The 21,213-nt window shown below is 42.5% G+C and overlaps 1 protein-coding gene across 1 annotated transcript in view; it reads right to left on the reverse strand.

The window, feature by feature from the left end:
• Positions 1 to 21,213, reverse strand: part of LOC117421293 (proprotein convertase subtilisin/kexin type 5-like) — a 74,943-nt gene that overhangs the window by 51,160 nt on the left and 2,570 nt on the right. The window contains exons 2-3 of the mRNA XM_059010418.1: positions 12,517 to 12,619; positions 8,588 to 8,724 (exon numbers count right to left, since the gene is read on the reverse strand). Coding sequence (XP_058866401.1) covers positions 8,588 to 8,724; positions 12,517 to 12,619 — 240 coding nt within the window. The remainder of the gene's footprint in view (positions 1 to 8,587; positions 8,725 to 12,516; positions 12,620 to 21,213) is intronic.

The raw sequence follows: 21,213 nt of genomic DNA on the forward strand, positions 1-21,213 counted from the left end.
TAAAAGACCTGCTGTTTTCGCTGCAGGTGGTGGGTGTGTTAGGAGCGAGAGTGAGAAACGAAACGAAACGAAACGAAATGATACTAAACTAAACGAAATGGAACAGTGACAGCGACTGCCCAGCCTGACCTGTATTATTTTGTGTTCGTGATTATGTTTTGTTTAAACCTTTCATTTTTTTTGTTCTGTGAGCAAGTGTTTTGTGTTTAAAATATTTATTTTATTTTTGTATTACTTAAATAAATGGCGCCGCCACGTCTAAATTTTGAAACTGCAGTACTTATCTGGTGTCAGTGTTTCCCTTCCTGCTTCTGACCTGACGTCACCGCACAGCCACCCCATCACACGTGGTTTAGAGCGTGGGATCACCGGCGCCTCCTGGACTCAGGCAGAAGAGGGTACTGCAGTTTTTTTAGTTTTTTTATTATTACGTGTGGAGAAAAGGAGAGTGAGGAAGAAGGAGGATGAGAGGGAGAAGGAGGAAGAGCTGCAGATAGCAGCAGCTGCAACAACAGCAACAGCAGGCACAGGAAGAGATCAGCTGGGAAGCCCTCCTCCACAGCATAAGCTGAAATTAATGTTGCTGCATCTGTGGGGAGTGGGGGCACTTCCCAGTTAATTGCCCCCTCCCCGAAGACCGGGATTACAGCTGCAGGAGAGGAGACAAGTGGGAGGAGCCCGAACGTCCTGCGCTTGAGTGGGAGGAGCCCGAACGTCCTGCGCCTGAGTGGGAGGAGCCTGAATGTCCTGCGCCTGAGTGGGAGGAGCCTGAATGTCCTGCCCCTGAGTGGGAGCAACTTGTGCGTCCACAGCCCAAGAGGGGGGAGGCGGCGCATCCACAGCCCAAGAGGGGGGAGTCGGTGCGTCCACAACCCAAGAGGGGGGAGGCTGAATGTCCACAACCAAGGTATCCGCCAACAGAGGGAGAATACCTGCTGGTTCCACCTCCATCTCCGTGGGAGGACTGTGTGTCGCTCCCACATCCACCAGCAGAGGGAGAATACCTGCTGGTGCCACCTCCACCTCCGTGGGAGGATTGTGTGTCGCTCCCACCTCCGCCAGCAGAGGGAGAGTACCTGCTGGTTTCGCCTCCACCGTTGTGGGAGGACGACTTGCCGCTCCCACCTCCACCAGCAGAGGGACAGTACCTGCTGGTTCCGCCTCAATGACCGCCACCAGCAGAGGGCGCTGCAGCCAGAAGGGGAGGAGCCCCTGCCGCCTTCACCGCCAGAAGGGGAGGAGCCCCTGCCGCCTTCACCGCCAGAAGGGGAGGAGCCCCTGCCGCCTTAGCCGCCAGAAGGGGAGGAGCCCCTTCGCCAGGAGCAGAGCAGCAAGAGCTGCCTCTGCCTCCACCACCACCACCCGAGGGAGAGGAGCTGCCTCTCCCTTCAAGACAGGACAGACTGGGACAGCAGGCTGGCGGTCCGCAGCCGCCCTTGCATGGGCTGCTGAGCAGAGCAAGGGGGAAAACCGCTGGGTCGCAGCGGCTGAGAAGAGGGCCAACCCCAGCACCACCACTGGTCCTGGCTCCATTGCCGCCATCGCCTCCGGAGGGTCCGCTGCCGCCGTCGCCTCCTGAGGGAACGCCGCTGCCCTGTCGTGCATCGCCTGGGGATGCCAGTTCGCCACTGCCCGGGGATGCCTGCCTCGCCCCGCCCGGGGATGCCTGCCTCGCACCGCCCAAGGATGCCTACCTCGCATTGCCCAAGGGTGCCTGCCTCGCACCGCTCAGGGATGCCACGCCCGCTCCGCTCAGGGATGCCACCTCTGGATCACCTGGGGCTGCCTGCTGCTCCGCATCGCCTGGGGCTGCCTGTTGCTCCACATCGTCTGTGCAGCTACCAGTTACAGGGTACAAGGCAGAAGTGGAGCTCCCGCTGCCGCCTCCATGGCCAGGGGCTCCCTTCACGAGTTCGCCTCCCGAGGGTCCGCTGCTGCTGCCGTCACCTCCTGAGGGTCCGCTGCTGCCGTCGCCTCTCGTGGGCCCTGCTTCGCCTGGGGTCGCCGAGGGTCCTGCTTCGCCTGGGGTCGCCGAGGGTCCTGCTTCGCCTGGGGTCGCCGAGGGTCCTGCTTCGCCTGAGGTCGCCGAGGGTCCTGCTTCGTCTGAGGTCGCTGGGGGCTCTGCTTCGCCTGGGGTTGCTACCAGTCCTGCCATGCGGTAGGAGAAACTGTGGTGGGAGCCCCATGGAGGGGAGCTGCCGGCCATAAAGAAGGGGGGGGGGGGAGGTCTGGAGATCACCCCCAAAATTTCCTTGGCCGGAGGAGCTGGCCTGTGCGTGGGACGCTACAGCTGTTTGGGTGGGAGGAGGACATCCCGCCGTGGCTGCCCCCGGAGATGCCTTGCTTCCGCTGTTCCTGGGCCGGGACTGTTAGCCGGGACTTTGGGACTAAGGGGGGAGGTGGCCGTTGGACCATGTGTGCTGCGCACAAGGGGGGGATATGTAACAGGGTGAGGAGCTCTTTACGTATTGTTTGTTTATTTTATTTTTAGAATGGGGTCTCCCCCTCCGCCCCTGTGCATTTTGTATTTGTTTTGTTTTATGATTTATTAAATATATTTGTAATTATGATGGCGAAGCACTGCTGGTTTTGTTATTGTTTATTTGTATTTATTTAAAAATGTATTTACGGCATAGCCATGTGTTTTGGTTTCAAAATATCTTGTGGGAATACGTGACTGTCAGCTGGTGATTATTGAATTAGCTGGCAGTCACGCATAGTAACAGACCTGCTGTATTAGCTGCAGGTGGTGGGTGTGTTAGGAACGAGAGTGGATAGAGCAAGAGGAGTGAGCGGTAGAGAAACAAAACGAAACTTATTTAAAATTAAAGTATACAGAACAGTGACAACGACTGCCCAGCCTGACCTGTATTTTGTGTTTGTGATTTTGTTTTGTTTAAACGTTTCATTTTTTTTGTTCTGTGAGCATGTGCTTTGTGTTTAAAATATTTATTTTATTTTTGTATTATTTAAATAAACGGCGTGGCCTTGTCTTATTTTGATACTGCAGTAATTATCTGGTGTCAGTGTTTCCCTTCCTGCTTCTGACATGACGTTACCGCACAGCCACCCTGTCACAACCATATTTTCAATAAAATGCACAGCACAGTACTTTTAAATGTATACTATTTTTTATTGTATTGTAATTGAAAATTGATTACAGTGTTCTTGTAACTTCAATTAAATCTGACAGTATGCATAATGTATTATATATATTATATAGGTTATGGGAAAGAAGAAATGCAGTCCAGGAAGGGCTAAAGGACTACATCCACCAAAACTCCATGGGGGGGGAGCCAGGATCTGGCTCTTAAACTATATATATATATATATATATATATATATATATATATATATATATACTACCGGTCAAAAGTTTTAGAACACCTCCATTTTTCCAGTTTTTATTGAAATTTACGCAGTTTAATGTCTCAATGTACTCTGAAATTAAAGCATAGAACAAATAAACAATTGGAGATAAAAAATAAATCATGGAATCGTTTTGTTTAACAAAATTTAATCTAAATTGTTTACTCAAAGTAGCCACCTTTTGCAGATATAACAGCCGAACACACTCGTGGCATTCTTTCTACAATGGAAATCAAATATTGTTCGGAAAGTTCTTCCCAACACTGTTGCAGAAGTTCCTACAAATGTGTTGCACTTGTAGGTTGCTTTGCTTTCACCCTTCTGTCCAGTTCATCCCAAACCATGATTTGAAGCCTACCGTCTTGTTCTTTTCTTCCAAGGTAGTTCTGACATAGCCTGGAGGTATGTTTTGGGTCATTATCTTGCTGTAGGATGAACCCCTGACCAACTAGGCGTATACCAGAGGGTATTGCATGGCGCTGCAAAATGCTGTGGTAGCAGTTATGGTTCAGGGTGCCACTCACTCTGTGCAAGTCGCTGACTCTGGATCCAGAAAAAGAGCCCCAGACCATCACGCTTCTTCCTCCATGTTTGACAGTTGGTGTCACACACCGAGGAACCATCCTTTCTCCTACTCGACGGCGTACAAAAACCCTGAGTGATGAACCGAAGATTTCAAATTTTGATTCATCGGTCCATAAGACCTTCTTCCAGTCTTCAGTAGTCCACTGGTGGTGCTTCATGGCCCAGGCAAGCCTCTTTTTCTTATTTTGCCATCTTAGCAATGGCTTTCTTACTGCCACTCGACCTGTCAAACCTGCAGCTCGAAGTCTTCTCTTCACAGTTGAAACTGAGACTTGCTTACTTCGACCAGTGTTAAGCTGTGCTTGAAGCTGTTGTCCTGTGAGCCGCCTATCACGCAAGCTGTTGACTCTCAGAAACTTGTCTTCTGATTCTGTTGTGGCTTTGGGTCTGCCAGACCTCTTCCTGTCAGAGTTTCCTCCAGTTTCCAAGTGCCTTTTGATGGTGTAGGAAACTGTACTCACTGACACCTTGGCTTTCTTTGCAATTTCTCTAAAGGAAAGACCTACACTTTTAAGGGTTATAATGGTCTGTCTGTTTTCCTTTGTTAATTGCCTTTTTCTCGCCATTATGAGAGCAATATACTACTTCCTGCAGTACAATACTGTCCAAATAATGCTTAAGAGGGTGTAGTAACACAGTCTATTCCAACACTGCTTTTATACAGACAGAGGGTTTGTAAGTAATCAACAAAAGTTGGGACACCTGTAGGAATTGTTAGCATCAACTTTCAAGGCTTAAATTTACTTCCATTGCTGCAGAACAGCTGTAAGTTGTTAACCCATTACTTGTTCCCTGAAAAAGGCCTTTTTGTATAACTCTGAAATGTACATTATTTTTCAGTTTTTGGTAACCTAAACTTTTTTTTTTAACCTCTGGCAGTTTACCGCTTACCTTTGTACCATTTCAGGGTATTCACTGGACTTGAACTGCTTAAATTTCAATAAAAACTGAAAAAATGGGGGTGTTCTAAAACTTTTGACCGGTAGTGTATATATATATATATATATATATATATATATATATATATATATATATATATATATATATATTGTGAGACAGCAGGGAGGGGGTTAAAACCTCTCTGCAGTAAAAACATGTGCGGAATGCACATTTGTCTTGATTTATTTGATTTGTTAATTGTTTTATTATTAATTATCCCCTGCACCTGGTAGCCATTGTTAAATTAGTACCAGGTGCAGGGTATTTAAGAGAGGCAGCTAGTTTGCTCAGGGCTGCTGAGTAGAAGGAGGCAGAAAGAGGTACTCTGCTTCCCAGCAGTCGTGAGGTAAAGTGTGGTGTATTAAACCTGTGTGTTTTGTTTTCTGTTTGGTGGGGAAACAGCTTAGCTGTCCCACTCGTAGTCAGGGTGTTCCTGTTTGTTTAGTTAGTGCTCGTAAAGAGCTAGGTGTTTGTTTTGTATTTTGTTTATTTTGGTGTTTATTAAAAATAGAGCCCCAGCGCTTAAAAATCCATTTCTTGTGTGCTGGGTCAATCTTTAAAGGGGCAACGAACCCGAGTGGGTGAGTTCAGTTTACAATATATATATATATATATATATATATATATATATATATATATATATATATATATATATATATATATATATACACACACATACATATAGGCTTGCTACTTTTTGATTGTAATCGGTAAAACCACTTGCTATTTTTTTTTCTTACCAAAAATTTTATAATTTAAGAAATCATCTTGTCTGTATAGTTTTTATACTTGTTGTCTGTCCCATCTCCGTTCCGCTCTGAATGGCTAGGGGTCGCTGTCAGTCAAATCAGTGGTTCCTTAATAGGCTAGTGTAGTTTCACCGTCACCCATTTCATCCTGTCCTGACAGATCTCGTTGGCTGAAGCAGTGCTAGAATGCTCTCATTCATTTAAATGACTGTCAATCATCAGACTTTCATTTGCCAGCTATAGCCTGTCATTCAATGTGCCTACTTTGAAATTAGCGGGTTAAGGTGTAAGTAAGCGTTTGCTATTATAGGTATATATGGTGACAGTTACTACTTTGATTTGAAAATGGGGCACAAGAGGAAAACACTTAATGAGTATTGTGCACAATACCCTGATCGATGGCAGAAGTCTCCGTGGCAGGACGAAGCGGGCCAGTCTGCCTTGCTTCCAGTGAGTCCAGCTGTGCTTAAGGAGAGTGGTGGAGCTCGGAATAAGTGCAAGTTAGTTCTGTTCAACTAATGTGTTATTCTGTCTGTGCATATTGTTTTTACTTGTAAATGTATGCTATAAAAGTATGTGCAATACATTTTATATGCTGCATTTTCTACGGTTTATTTGAGACAGTTTTTTTTTTAATTTGTGTAGGATCTATATCTAGGTATAGCTTTGCTGTGACCGAACATTATTTCAATTAGAATGCTGGTAACCATGGTTTTGTTGCATGTCGAACATGATAAAGGAGAAATGAGACATTTCTCAATGGCATAAAAAGTCCTTTTAAGCATAAAGGTCGATTTCACCCATGCTCTGCTTGAATTGAAAAATAAAGATTAAAAAAAATAAACGTTGATATTCATCATTGATTTGGCAAAAAAAAAAAAAATCGAATAGTAGCAAGCCTCTCTCTATATATATATATATATATATATATATATATATACACACATACACACACACACAGTCACCTCCAAAATTATTGGCAACCTTGATAAAGATGAGCAAAAAAGGCTGTATAAAATAAACACAGGTAATGAGCTATATTTTATGCTCAAATATATGGGAAACCATATTCTTTTATTCTAATATAATTGCTCAGAGAAAAAGTTTTTTATTAACAAGTAATACCATTTTTTCTCAAAAAGATAGGTGTCAGAATTATTGGCACCTCTAAAGATTCTTATGAATAAAATCAAACAAAATTAAATCTGCATTAACATTCTACTTCTTTAAGTTCATCTCAGTCTTAAGGAACTGTATTGTGGCCTTCCATGGCTTGCTGTTTCACTGGGGTATAAAAATGAGGTAACATGCATATGAACTCCATTTGTCATCCATCACCATGGGGAAAGGCAAAGAACTCACAAATGAAGAGACAAATGGTTGTTGACCTTCATAAATCAGGCAATGGGTACAAAACAATAGCTAAAAAACTAAATATACCACTTACCACTATTAGGGCAATAATTAAGAAGTTCAAAACCACTGGAACAGTGGTAAACTTGCCTGGTAGAGGACACAAGTGTATCTTGCCCCCACGCACAGTGAGGCAGATGGTTTGGGAGGCAAAGGGAAATCCAAGGGGCACAGTTGGAGAATTACAGAACGTGGTTGCATTTTGGGTCACCAAGTCTCCAAATCTACAATTAGACGCCACCTCCATGCCAATAGGCTATTTGGAAGGGTTGCCAGAAAAAAGCCTTTATTGAGAACAACCAACAAACGTAAGTGCCTGGAGTTTGCTAAACGGCATTGGCACTTCGATTGGAACCAGGTGCTATGGTCAGATGAGACGAAAATAGAGCTCTTTGGCCATGCACACCACCGGTGGTTTTGGCATCGAAAGAAGGATGCATGTGCAGAAAAGAACCTCATACCTACTGTAAAATATGGTGGTGGATCTTTGATGTTATGGGGCTGTTTTGCTTCCACTGGTCCTGGGGCCCTTGTTAAGGTCAACGGCATCATGAACTCTACCCAGTACCAGGACATTTTAGCCAAAAACCTGGTTGCCTCTGCCAGGAGGCTGAAACTTGGCCACAAGTGGATCTTCCAGCAAGACAATGACCCCAAGCACACATCAAAATCCACAAAGAAATGGTTAATTGACCACAAAATCAACATTTTGCAATGGCCATCTCAGTCTCCAGACTTGAACCCCATTGAAAACCTGTGGTTTCAATTGAAGAGGGCAGTCCATAAGCGCAGACTGAAGGACATCAAGGATCTGGAAAGATTCTATATGGAGGAATGGTCTAAGATCCCTCCCAATGTGTTCTCCAATCTCATTAAACATTATAGAAAAAGAACGTGCCATTATCCTTGCAAGGGGAGGGTGCACAAAGTACTGAAAACAAGAGTGCCAATAATTGTGACACTTCATTTTTTGGGGAAATAGATTTATAATTTGAGAAATGTGTAATTTTGGTTGATTCCATTGAATCATTAATAAAGTCAAATATATTCCAATGTTGGAAATTTTGGAGTTGACTGTATATATATATATATATATATATATAAATATATATATATATATATATATATATATATATACACAGTCACCTCCAAAATTATTGGCACCCTTGATAAAGATGAGCAATACCAGTACTGGTATTATTTATAAAATTGTTCAGTTTTTACATGTTTAAATTTTCATTATTACATCAGTCTTCACAACTTGAACTCACCAACATATCCTCTCCCTCATTTGCATATCATCAGTTTTATCATGTGAAAATGGTGGGTAAACTTATATTTAGAACTACATTATGAGAAATTCTCATATGAGAAACTCATTACATGTTGGTAACAACTTGGTTATCCTACCAAATAAATAGTACATGTTGTAAATATTAGAAAAGGAGCGTAGTTCATTTTGTAGTTATCAATCTATCTGTATTTTGAAGTGCCTTTTTATTATTACCGTGAAAACAGAAAAACGGCCATACCTTTGTCACAGGCTGTGCAGTTGTACGGTTCTCCACCACTGCATTGTTTGCATGTGTGGTGGCACAAGTGACACTGTCCATTTAACTGAAACTTCCCCTTGGAGCAAACAATAATACAATGGCCATCATCAAAGTACCTAAGGAAGAAAACAAAAAATATAGGCCTCAGTAACATTTCACAATATCACCCGTAACTATTAAACATTCAGTAGTGCTAAACTCAGAAATAAAAGAAATTACAAATGCTTGGATTATGTTATAATTTTTTTTAAGGTCTGGCGAGATTCGAATGAGATTGGGGGGAGAGAGAGAGAGAGAGTCTGGTGTGTATGTTTTGTTGCTCCATTGCTCCTTTATTATGTTATCTATGTAGAGACAGTAGGCCCACCAGCTATATGTGTATAGGATTGATACTAGGGGTGAGTCGGTATACCAGTTTTGCAGTGTACCGTGGTTTAAATACATTAAGGCAAGGGTTTTAAACCAGGGTATGCCTACCCCTGGGGATACTTAGGGTCATATTGGGTACGCAGGATGACTCAGAAATGCTAAAAAGAAAATAACGATCTTGAATGGATTTTTACTGTATTTTATATTATCTCAAAACTATTGTGCATAAATATTAATATTTTGTTTAGCAGCTCAAAGTTTACAGTCTGACTATAGTTTCAAAATTATCATCCACATGTATCCGTGCGTGATTTTGATTGTTTCCTCAGAGAGTTTCCTCTCTGATTAAGCAATAGTGTCTGTCGATAAAGGCTCTACCAGGTGGTAGCTGACTTTCGTTGGCGCCCTCGTCAGTCGTGGTCAAGGTCAACTACCACATGGTAAAGCCTTCATGGAGAATGCACTATCGCTATTAAAAAGGGATTTTTGTCATTCTTTTCTTTAAAAAAAAACACATTAAAACCTACATTTAACTTGCACTTGTAATGATTTGTCGGTTAGTCCCAAAAACGTGTCTTTGGATTTGAAGAAATTTTATTAAAATGTTAAAACAGAGTTAAACAAGAGGCTAGCTGGAAGTACCGTATTTTCTAGTTTAGAGGCAGCAAGCTCTAAGCTCTAAGGAAGATTCCACTGGAAGAAAAGATGGACTTTATTCATCACTCCGCTAGGGAGATACTGCTTTGGGAGGCTACCATTTGGCATCACCTCAGCACCTGAGATATTTCAACACAAAATGGCTGAGCTGCTATGTGACCATGAAGGCACAGTTGTCTACATGGATGCCGGCCTTGTGTTAGGAAGCACAAGAAAGGAACACGACATGAGAATTAATAAAGTAATGGAGACTATTCGAGCTTCAGGGTTGAAACTCAATGAAGAAAAGTGTAAATTGCGATATGCACAAATAGAGAAGGAGTGCCTCGCTATTGTGTGGGCTTCAGAAAGATTCTACCAGTATCTATGTAGATGGGAGTTGGATCACAAGTCACTAGTAACACTAATAAACAGCAAGGACCTTGACAAAGCACTAATTCGATGTCAATACCTACTGATCAGCATGAAGCTCAATCCAAGTGGTGAATATGTGCCAGGGAAGAACTTGCTCACAGCTGACACGCTGTCAAGGCACCCAAGGAAATGCAAAGAACCATCAGAATTAGAGACAGAAATACAAGCATATGTCAATGCTATAGAAGAACATCGACATGCGAAAAAATCTGTGCAAGAACAGATTAAACAGGACACACTGAGTGACAGTCAGCTGCAGTGTGTGTTGAATTATACAAGAAATGGGTGACCTATTTTAGAGATGTAACTGCACCAGCAAAGGAATACTACAGAAAGGGGACACCTAAACGAATTGAACAGATTTGTAAAACGTGGAAGCCAGATTGTTATTCCCTGCAGTATGAGAGCAGATATGAAAAGATACATCAAGGCCTAACCAAATGTAAGAGCAATATAAACAGTCAGTTTGGTGGCAAAGGATCACAACAGATGTGAAAAAAAAGTCCTGTCATGCCAATACTGCAATGAAAACAAGCCAAGTAAATTCAAAGAGCCCCTCATCACAATTCAGCTGCTTGAGCTACCATGGCAGAATCGAGCTGTCGATCTCTGCAAATACAAAGGAAGAAATTAAATTATTGTTGCTGACTACTTCTCATGATGGCTGGAGATTTCGGACTTACCGAAGACCAGCAGTGAAATGGTGATCTCAAAGCTGAAGGGTAATACCGGAAACAATAGTAATAGTAACTGATAACGGACCACAGTTTACTGTCTGGCAGTTCAAAGAGTTTGCAATTGAGTACGACTTCGAGCATGTGACTTATAGTACATACTATCCACAAGCCAACACCCAGAGCTCATGCAAGAAAACCCCAACAAGACTAATGAATAGGAGGAATAGGAGATTGTGAATAAAGAGAAAGGACACTTGTTGACAGCTGAGGGACAGCATGCATGTCCAGAAGAGATGCAAGCTCCTAGTGCGAGCACCAGCCATCAGCCACAACTGAGTGTTTAAACACCAAAAGAAAGCCATTGCCAAAGGGAGGCAATAGACTCACCAAGGCCAAGCCTAGTCCCTGTAGGCCTTATAGTAACCAGGTTGGATGCATTGTTAAGCCAACTGAATGCTTAGATATTTAGATTGGGAAAGAACCTCATGGGGCAGAATAATCCTCGTCCGGGATCTGAAGTGGGCTTCTAGGACTGTGATTGTGCAAACATGATACAAAAAAGCTCTTTGTTTTGATGACTTACAGGGCCACCATACTTTGCAGTACAGTCTTGAAACACATCACATCAGTTTTTTTTGTGTGTGATGTCACGGAGAGGGGCATTTAGTGAATTTGGTGATAAAACGAGTGATCAGGAGATGTTTTATCAGTATGCACAACTATGAAGAGGTATGTGAAAAATACAGCGAACAAGGGGTGGGGCGGGGCTGGAGATGCAGTACTGAGTGTCCTTTTGATATGCAGTGCCTTATAAACCTGTTTTACTGTGAAAAAATACTTTTAAACAGCGTGTCTAAAATAAACTGTGCGTGTAAAAATAAATTGGACCTGACGTGCTGAATAAATGGACCGCAAAGTGTTAAAGGGTGGAGAGAGTTTTGGCAGTGCGGAGAGAAAAGACATCACAGCCTGCTTTAGAGAAACTTGTAAGAAAGATGGCAAAACGCATTTGACATAGTTATATTAGAACATGTATTCTGTTTCATGTGTTTCAATATATATATATATATATATATATATATATATATATATATATATATATATATATATATGTGTGTGTGTGTGTGTTTTTACAACATTTCTAAATATCAAGAAATGAGTGGATATAAGCAGATGCTATTTCATGAACTAAATATATCAGGTATGTTTTTTTTTCCTATTATTGATAAAAATGGAATGAATAATCGAGTAGTGTCAATTATTGCTTATAAAAGCAATAATATAGCACCCTGTAATATAGTGTTAAAGAAAATAAACATGTCTGTTTTTCCATTACCACAACACCACAGATACTGCTACAGAAGAGAACCGAGTTATGTATAACTCAGGAGACATAATAAAAGTCTTAAGTTGAATTCCCAGAAACGCTACATGTCCATGTGTTTGTGGTCTCTCATGGAACCTGTAGCCAAACCTCCTGCCGATGGACAAGCACTACCTCTCGCATCTACCCCCGAGTGATGATTCATCACATGCTTCACAGTAGAGTATGCAAATATAAAAAGTCCATTATAAATTAATTATGTAAAATATTTAAATAAAACAAATACATAGCAAAGACTCTTGCCAAAGACTATTATGTCATTGTATACTACTATAATACAGCTTACATCATTTTATAACAACTTATTAGTATTTACTGTAGAATAGTCATTTTTATAAAGGTAGCTAGATTTTGTTTTATTGAAGATTTACATTCTATCCATTGTATTTTGCAATATAGGGACTTACCTTGTGGGCGTACAACTAAGACACTGATTCACATCTGGTCCTGTACACTTGTAACAGGTTGCAGCACAGAGGTGACACTTTCCAGAATCATCTATGTATTCTCCTAGCAAACAGAAGATTTTGGCAACAAAAGTTTAGGATTTAGTTTTTAAAATTAAATAACAAATATTGTAAGCAAAATCAAACCAATATTGCCTTACTAGGTGGTATACATATGTTAATATTTATATTTTAGGATAGGAATCCCTTCCCCCCCCCCCCCCCCCAACATGTTTTCGCGACTATTGCTTCACCTCAATTAATTTTCTAACCTCATATCTCTGCCTGAGTCTGCGGTGAGCTCGCTAAAACTTGTTTGATTAGCATCCAAACCTTTTATCTCAGTTATCCTGAGTTAGGAATTTAAGCCACATGTTCACTCCAAAAACAGATGCACGAAACAAGGTACATATGCAATCTATTAAAAACATATGAAATAAAAAGAAATAAAGGCTGTAAAAATATGAAAATAAATTACAGATATAGAAAAGCACAAATCAAGAGATCAATGTCACTTAAGATAACAATAATAAAATATATTAGTTTGCTTAGCATAATGTCTGTATAGTAAAGTGCAAAAGACAACAGAGCTTCCAGAATTCATTTATTTCCCTCTGATCCACAGCCAAGTAGATACCTATAGACATGGAACATTTAGCAAGTATGTCTGATGTATGAGGCCAGGCAGACTAATTGTTTTCCAACACCAGACTTCGGCAAGCAGCAATGAGTCTTGGGAAATGGAAGCTCGCCCCATACATGTCAGTATGAACACATTCAGTATTGCCTGACACAGACCATAATGGCCAAGGGTAGAGTTGTTGCTGTACTCTCGACCAAAGACTATCAGTTAACAAGTGTAACAATTGCTTCCACTGGCTATGTATTCTTGAGGTTTGTAATAAACATTGGTCATGCTTTATACTCAAACAATTACCAGTAATTATTGAGGTAATTATTATAGAGTAATAAGGTTAGTATTGAGGGTAATACAATTAAGTAATTTCTTGGTAATATCTTTTAACAATGACAATGGTAATTGTTGCCCTGTTAATAGCAGTGTTACTTAACCTGAAGATATATTATAATGCAATACTTAAAAAATAAGAATTTATGAAGGGTCACTGTTATACTAATACAAATACAATAACAGCATATTTGTATGTGTTTACACCAATTTTCTCCTATTCTTTCAAAGGAGAAAAGGTATTTTCAAGTTATCCTGCTTTCTAGCACAGATTAGACCTAGGTGTGTTTTACTGCTTAAACAACCATCAGAACATAATTACAACACTGCCTTGCTCTAAAAATGTTTGCATAACCCAGCACCTATGCTGTGAACTACAACCCAGTGGTCCATAAAACTTTGATGCTTGCCTGTCTACCTCTTAATGACTGTTCATACTTCTCAATTAAAAGTGACGTGCTGCCATCTACAATATGTAGTTGCTTGGTAACACGCTGTGTTTCACTTCATGTCAAGATAGTGTCAATCAATGCTTAAGATAAGAATAGATCCATGAATAAAATGTCAATACAGATTTGTTTTAATTAACTACTGTACGTGGGTGAGCTGTAATTTTTTTAAGCCAGTTTATCTGAAGACTTGACTGTACAGCTCAGGCTGACCCAGTAATCAATTTTGAAAAATTGTGGCAGAATTGTCATCTTTCTGACATCAGCTTTCTGTTGCAACACATTTCCATAGGCTTCTTGTACTACATGGTTGTGAAAGAAGGAAAACTTGCAACATATCACAAGGGAAAAGCTATGTGGCTTTTTAATTTGATTTATTTAACTCTATACTATCAGATGTGAGTTTCAATTAGCCAAAATGATACTGGATTCATAGGTGTAACTGGTAACTGTTTCTAGATTTTCTTCCTCTGTCTACCTCTAGCACTTATCTGTATGGCAGAAGCAGTCCTCATTTTTTAACTTATTGATTCAGTGTTGTCAGTCCAGGGCTCTAGGAAAATAAAGTATATTCAAAACTTTTAAAAGTAAATGCCTGGTGGTGCCACATATGAAGGGTATTGTCAAGATATGCTTTTTCATCCACTTATGTAGAAATATATATGTAAAGCCTCTTCCTCAAGTTACAAGCAGTAGAAGCAGATGTATTATACAGTATATCATATATGACCTGTTGAACTCAATGATAATAGCTGTTCCCCAATGTGTTCTTAAGATGAAAGAGGATTCACATTCCTTTAATTATTTAGCTTAAACTATTCACGGGAAAGGAGTAAGGGCTGCATGGAGGAAGAACCTTGGGAATTGTGAATAGGAGAGAAGTGCTTTGTGACTTAGGAAGGAGTACAGGGTTTCTCCTTGGCTCGCTGATCGGCTTCCAAGGCTGGGAAGCAACCGTTGCTTCCCCCAAGGGGAACCTAGAGGGTAGAGAATGGGTAACCGGGACAGAGTTAAGATAGATTTGGCTGGGGGTTCCCTCTGGCTTGCGGAGAACCTTCCTGGCAGAGGATGAGGCTATCACGACTGGGCCTCTAAAGATGGGAAGTGAGCTTCACTTCCCTGCAGAGGGAGACTGTTGCAGAGGTCAAGCAGCATAGTGGAGGAGGAAGGCGTAGTGGAGGAGGAGGGGAGGTTGGTGGAAAACAATAAATGCAACAGAGAACAAGGGAGTTTAAATAGGGAGATTGGTGGATATTATTGGCTGGACAGAATGGTCACACCAAGGGTTACAATAATAGCATCTGCAATATGTAGATACTGTAACAATGAAATCACTTCTATTAACTGGCCAACAATTGGGGAGGGGAGGGAATCTAAAGAGGCATGTCAAATTCAGGTTAAAGTATCCTGCCATTCCCGCTACCTGCTGAGTAAACACAGAGTTGTGTGGTACAGTAACCTTCGTCAAATTTCTATTACCCCTGCTCAATTACATGCTCTTGATTGGACCAATTTATACCTAAGGTTTATTTAATGTCTTAATGTCTGGTCTGCCATAGTTGAGACGAGATGTTACGAGGGCATTCAGAACAGTAGCACAGTCTTTGTCAAAAAGAAATTGTTTAATCTTTTTGATTTACCGTAGATGAAACATGCAAGTTTTTATTACTTGTTTTATCTGAGGCAGAAATGACAGAGAATTGTCCAACACTAGACCCACTAGTCCTATTCACTAATAGGGGAAAAGTTCCTTTTCTACCTCTAGCTGAGTATCATCGGCATATTGGTGGAAAGAAAGGCCATGTGCCCTGATCAGTTCCCAAAGCAGCTTAACATAGATGTTTAACAGTAGGGGAGATAATACAGACCCCTGTGGGACTCCACACGTGACTGGCCTGGCTGAAGAGGAATAGGGACCCATTGTTATTTTTTGGGAGCGGTCAGTCAGAAACGACCTGATCCAGTCAAGTGTGGTACCGCAGATGCCCGTATCCTGCTCCACCCTCTGCAATAAAAGACCATGGTCTATAGTGTCAAAGGCCGCTGAGAGGTCTAACAGGATTAAAATGGCTGAACTTCCTTTATCTAGCATGCTAAGTAACTCATCAACAACACACAAAGTAGCTGTCTCAGTACTATGGAAGGGTTGGAATCCAGACTTATTAGTGGCAAGGAGTCCACAGGAGGATAAATGTTCTTGTAGCTGCTGAGCAGCATGTTTTACAATGAGTTTGCCTAAACAAAGGAAGATTTGATATGGGTTGATAATTATTAAACGCATTATGGTCCAGATTAGCTTTCTTTAACAATGGGGAAACTGAGGCATGTTTCAAGTTCTGAGGGAAGGAGCCCTGAGAAAATGATTGATTAATGATTTTTTGCAGAATAGGCCCAAGAATTGAACAGCTCGTTTTGAAGGACATGGGTCGCTATCATTGGAAGTTGTCTGTGGTGTTCCACAGAGCTCCATTCTAGGTCCCTTGTTGTTTTCATTATATATGCTACCGTTAGGAGACATTATCCGCAGACATGAACTTCCATTGCTATGCTGATGATACCCAGCTGTATTTGTCACTAATGCCAGGAATTTCTTCTGCCTGTGTGTTATTAGCTACATGCCTTACAGACATCAAGCATTGGATGTCACAAAATTTTCTAATGTTGAATTTAGATAAAACAGAGGTTATGCTAGTGGGCTCACAGAACCAACTAAAAGGAAATGTGGGATTACATGAACTTGACCCTCACAGTCTCTCATCAAAACTTAAACTAGAAATTAAGAGTTGAAGGGTCATCTTTGATCCTGATCTATCATTTGAGATTAATATTAGGGAAGTTACTAAAGTATCTTTTTTTTTACCATTTTACCTTTTTTGGCCTCTTTACACTGGCTCCCTGTGCAGTATAGAATTTATTTTAAGATTTTGCTGTTAACTTACAAGGCCCTGAATGGATTAGCACCTAGTTATTTGCAGGAGTTACTGACCCTGTATCTTCCAAACCGTAAACTGAGATTACAGGATGCGAGGCTGCTGGTTATTCCTAGGGTCAACAAAAGCAACATGAGAGGTAGGGCTTTTTTTGTAGAGCTCCTAAATTATGGAATGCTCTGCCTTCATTTGTCAGGGAAGCTGGGACTGTTATAGTTTTCAAGTCAAGACTAAAAACGCACTTTTATAAAATGGCTTTCTTATCTTAGTAGGTTTTAATGTAACTTTAAAATTGCTGCTTTTTGTATTATATGTATACTGTTATTTAAATACGTTATTTAAATGATCTGATTGTGGCAGTTGTATGTGTGACATGCTATACAAATGTATTGTGGTTTGTTCTTTTTTTCTGCTATATACTGTACAGTGCTTTGCAAAACTTTTGTATAAAAAGTGCTATATATATACACAATACATAAATCAATTAGTTGATAGGCAGAGTACAGTAAGTGAAAATATATTTGTTTAAATTCTAATACCATTTGTTCATAATAACATCCATATTTGAAGTTTGAAGCAGTCCAAATAACTATGAATGCATACAATATATGTCTGTGGGTGATGAAGTATAAAGAATGATCCCTGAAATGGAAATATACAGTTCTGTGAAAAAGTATTTGCCCCCTGTCTGATTTTATGCATTTTTGCATATTTTTGACACTGAATGTTATCAGATCTTCAACCAAAACCTGATATGAGATAAAAGGGACCCTGAGTGAACAAATAATACAAAAATGAGATACATATTTCATTTATTTATTAAAGAAAGTTATGCAACATCCAATGCCCCCGTGTGAAAAAGTAATTGCCCCCTTAGACTCAATAACTGGTTACGCCACCTTTAGCAGCAATAACTGCAACCAAACGCTTCCTGTAGTTATTGATTAGTCTCTCACAGCGCCGTGGAGGAATTTTGGCCCACTCCTCCATGCAGAACTGCTTCAACTCAGTGACATTTGTGGGTTTTCGAGCATGAACTGCTCGTTTCAGGTCCTGCCACAACATCTCAATGGGGTTTAGGTCTGGACTTTTACTAGGCCATTCCAAAACTTTAAATTTCTTGTTCTTCAACCATTCTGATGTAGACTTGCTTGTGTGTTTCAGATCTCTGGCTGCATGACCCAGCTGCGCTTCAGCTTCAGCTCACAGACAGATGGCCTAACATTCTTCTGTAGAATTCTGATACAGAGCAGAATTCATGGTTCCTTCAATGATGGCAAGGTGTCCAGGTCCTGATGCAACAACGTATCCCCAAACCATGACACTACCACCACCATGCTTGACCATTGGTATGAGGTTCTTACTGTGGAATGCAGTGTTTGGTTTTCGCCAGACATAACAGGGCCCATGTCGGCCAAAAAGTTCCACTGTTGACTCATCTGTCCATAGAACATTGTTCCATGCAAAAATTGAAGTATTACTGGTCAAACCGACGAGGCAGACACCATGTCTAAAAGACGCTCCACTTGTACCCGTACTGGGAACATGTGGACGCTGCTCTGACATTTTGTAAGGTGTTAATGACCCTATTGGACAGAACCAGATGGCTCAAATGCCGTTCAGGGGCCAGACCCAGAGCTACTGAGCAAGTCACAGCGTTTGGGCAGTCTCCACGGCTCAGGAGCTGCATCAGGGTTTAAAACCAGTCTCCTGGGCCAATAAGGGGCTACTAGGATCACCTTGGCCTGGTCCTGCCTTATTTTCTCCAAACAGCGGAAGCAAGGCGAGCGATGGGAAGGCATATAACAGTTGCCTTGGCCACTGGTGTGCCAAGGCATCTACCGCCAGCATCTACCGCCTCCTATTATAGAGAACCAGAGGGGACAATGGGTTAATTCCTGGGAGTAAAAGAGATCTAGCTCTGCTCTCCCAAACCTCTCCCAAATGAGGCGCACCACCTTGAGGTGACGTCTCCACTCTGAGGCGCTGGGAATCTCTTTGAGACGTCCGCCGCCCAGTTTATCACCCCGGGCAGATGTACTGTCCGCAGTGAGAGGAGGGTCTTGTGTGCCCAGAGCAAAAGCTCGCAGGCCACGCGATGGAGACTGGGCGACCTGAGGCCAGCCTGGTGGTTGATGTAAGGCACTACTGTTGTGTTGTCTGTACGGACAAGCACATGTCTCCCTCGAACCTTCTGCAAAAAATGCTGCAAGGCTAGGTAAACAGCCTGCAGCTCTAAAACAGGCGACTATTCTCCACAGTCGTCCAACAGAGTGGACAGCATGGACCTGGAATCCAAGCACACTCCTAGATAGGAGGCTGTCTGAGAAGGTGTGAGCTGGCTCTTCGCACAATCACCGTAAGACCCGCTGTTGAAGGTGGCCGGTGACAAGTTCCTTATGGGTATCTGCCTGTGCTGGAGACTGGACACAAATGAGCCAGTTGTCCAGATAATTTAGTACTCTGATGCATTTGAGTCTCAATGGGGCACAGGGAGCTAGAGAGAGGCCAGATGGCAAGACCCGGAACTCATACGCTGTTCAAAGGTGAACCACAGGTACTTCCTGTGCGCTGGTTTTATGAGGATGTGGAAATAGGCGTCTTTGAGGTCCACCGTGGTGAACCAGTCACCTGGCCTGATTGACTGCAACAGCTGTTGCATCGTCAACATTTTGAACCTCCTTCGGCTTAAGTACAGGTTGACCTGCCTGAGGTCAAGGATCGGTCTGAGGCCACCATCCCACTTGGGCACTAGGAAATACCTGGAGTAGAACCCTTCCTCCCACTGGTCTATCGGGTGAATAGTCCCATTTTTTCAGCAGAGCTGCTCCCTCCTGAGACATCACCGCATAGTCCTGTGTGTCTGTGACTGATGTTACAGTCACACCCCAAAGGGGAGGGGGACCATACTTGAACTACAGAGAGTAGCCGGTCTGAATGGTAGTAAGCAAACAGATGTCCGGGGTGCACTGGCACCAATAGTCCAGATGGCTCCCTGAAAAGGGGTCCTTGGCCTGTGGCATCAAACTCCTAGGGATGCAGCACAGCTTGTGACTTGGGCTGAGGCTGCTGTGGCCTAGGGTGCCAGTTTGCCGCTGGTTTGCGCACTGGGGGTGGCAGCTTGTGAAGCAAGAGCACCAGCTCCTTCGTAGATTCCCACGTGTGGTGAGAGTGCTGCAGCATGAGTGTGGCTACCAATGCACCCAGGTTTCTACCTGCAGCCTGTCCATTCTTTTGACAGATGGAGCAGGTTCTTATTGTGGCTATCAGAGAGGGACCTCAGCAAATAGTACTGGTAGGCTACCAGAATACTATTAAAGTTGCCCAGCCATCCAGAGAATGCACTAGCTGAACAGGCATGCTTGAGGATCACCTCAGAGAACCAGCACTGTTTGTTGGGGTAGATAGCATACTTGGACAGGAACGCTAAATTAGGTGCCTGTACCAGCATGGCTGTGTAGTCCAGTGGTTAAAGAAAATGGCTTGTAACCAGGAGGTTCCCCGTTCAAATCCTGGCTCACTTACTGACTCAATGTGTGACCCTGAACAAGTCACTTAACCACCTTGTGCTCCATCTTTCGGGTGAGATGTTGTAAGTAACTCTGTCTTTGTAAGTCACCTTGGATAAATTAACAAATAATTGAAGCTTCTACCAGCGGAAATTGGGCCAGACCCAGCTTCTCTGTATCGTGCACCCTATATAGGGTGTCCATAGACCGGGAAACAGCAGGAGGATCTCAAATAGAAGGTCCGGGTGCACTGGGGGGGGCACGGGAGAGGTGGACTGCCTTATAGGCCAGGGCGCTTGCAAGACTGCAGTGGCCCTCAATCAGTGTTAGAACCTCTGCCGACAGGGAGAGCTTAACTGCAGGGGATGTGCTGTCTGACTCAAAGTCCTCAGACAGGAACACCAGCTCCTGTTTGCCTATCTCCTCAGCGGCAGTAATGACCCGAACAAGACCGGCTTGGTACCGGAATCAGTGCGGTTACTTCTGTCCCGGTTTGGTATGCAGGAACGGAGCAGGTCGGTGACCTCGGTACCGGTACGGTACGGGTCCACCACTTCGCAGATACCACAGGTAGCACTGTACAGGGATGGCCACATGTACAAACTACTGGCAAAGCCACTCAGTTATTACTCACATAAGACTGAGGGAAGCCTGCCTGTTAGAATGAACTAGCAGCCCTAGTAATGGTGATGCAAAAGCTGTCACCAAAACAGCATTAAGCTGCTGTGGTAGGGATTGCAAGCAACCACAATTGAAGCAGCCTCTTGGTCCTGCCCAGCAGCTGCTCTCGCTACACGTCTGCA

Source organism: Acipenser ruthenus, chromosome 1, assembly GCF_902713425.1.
Source record: "Acipenser ruthenus chromosome 1, fAciRut3.2 maternal haplotype, whole genome shotgun sequence".
NCBI classification, from domain to species: domain Eukaryota; kingdom Metazoa; phylum Chordata; class Actinopteri; order Acipenseriformes; family Acipenseridae; genus Acipenser; species Acipenser ruthenus.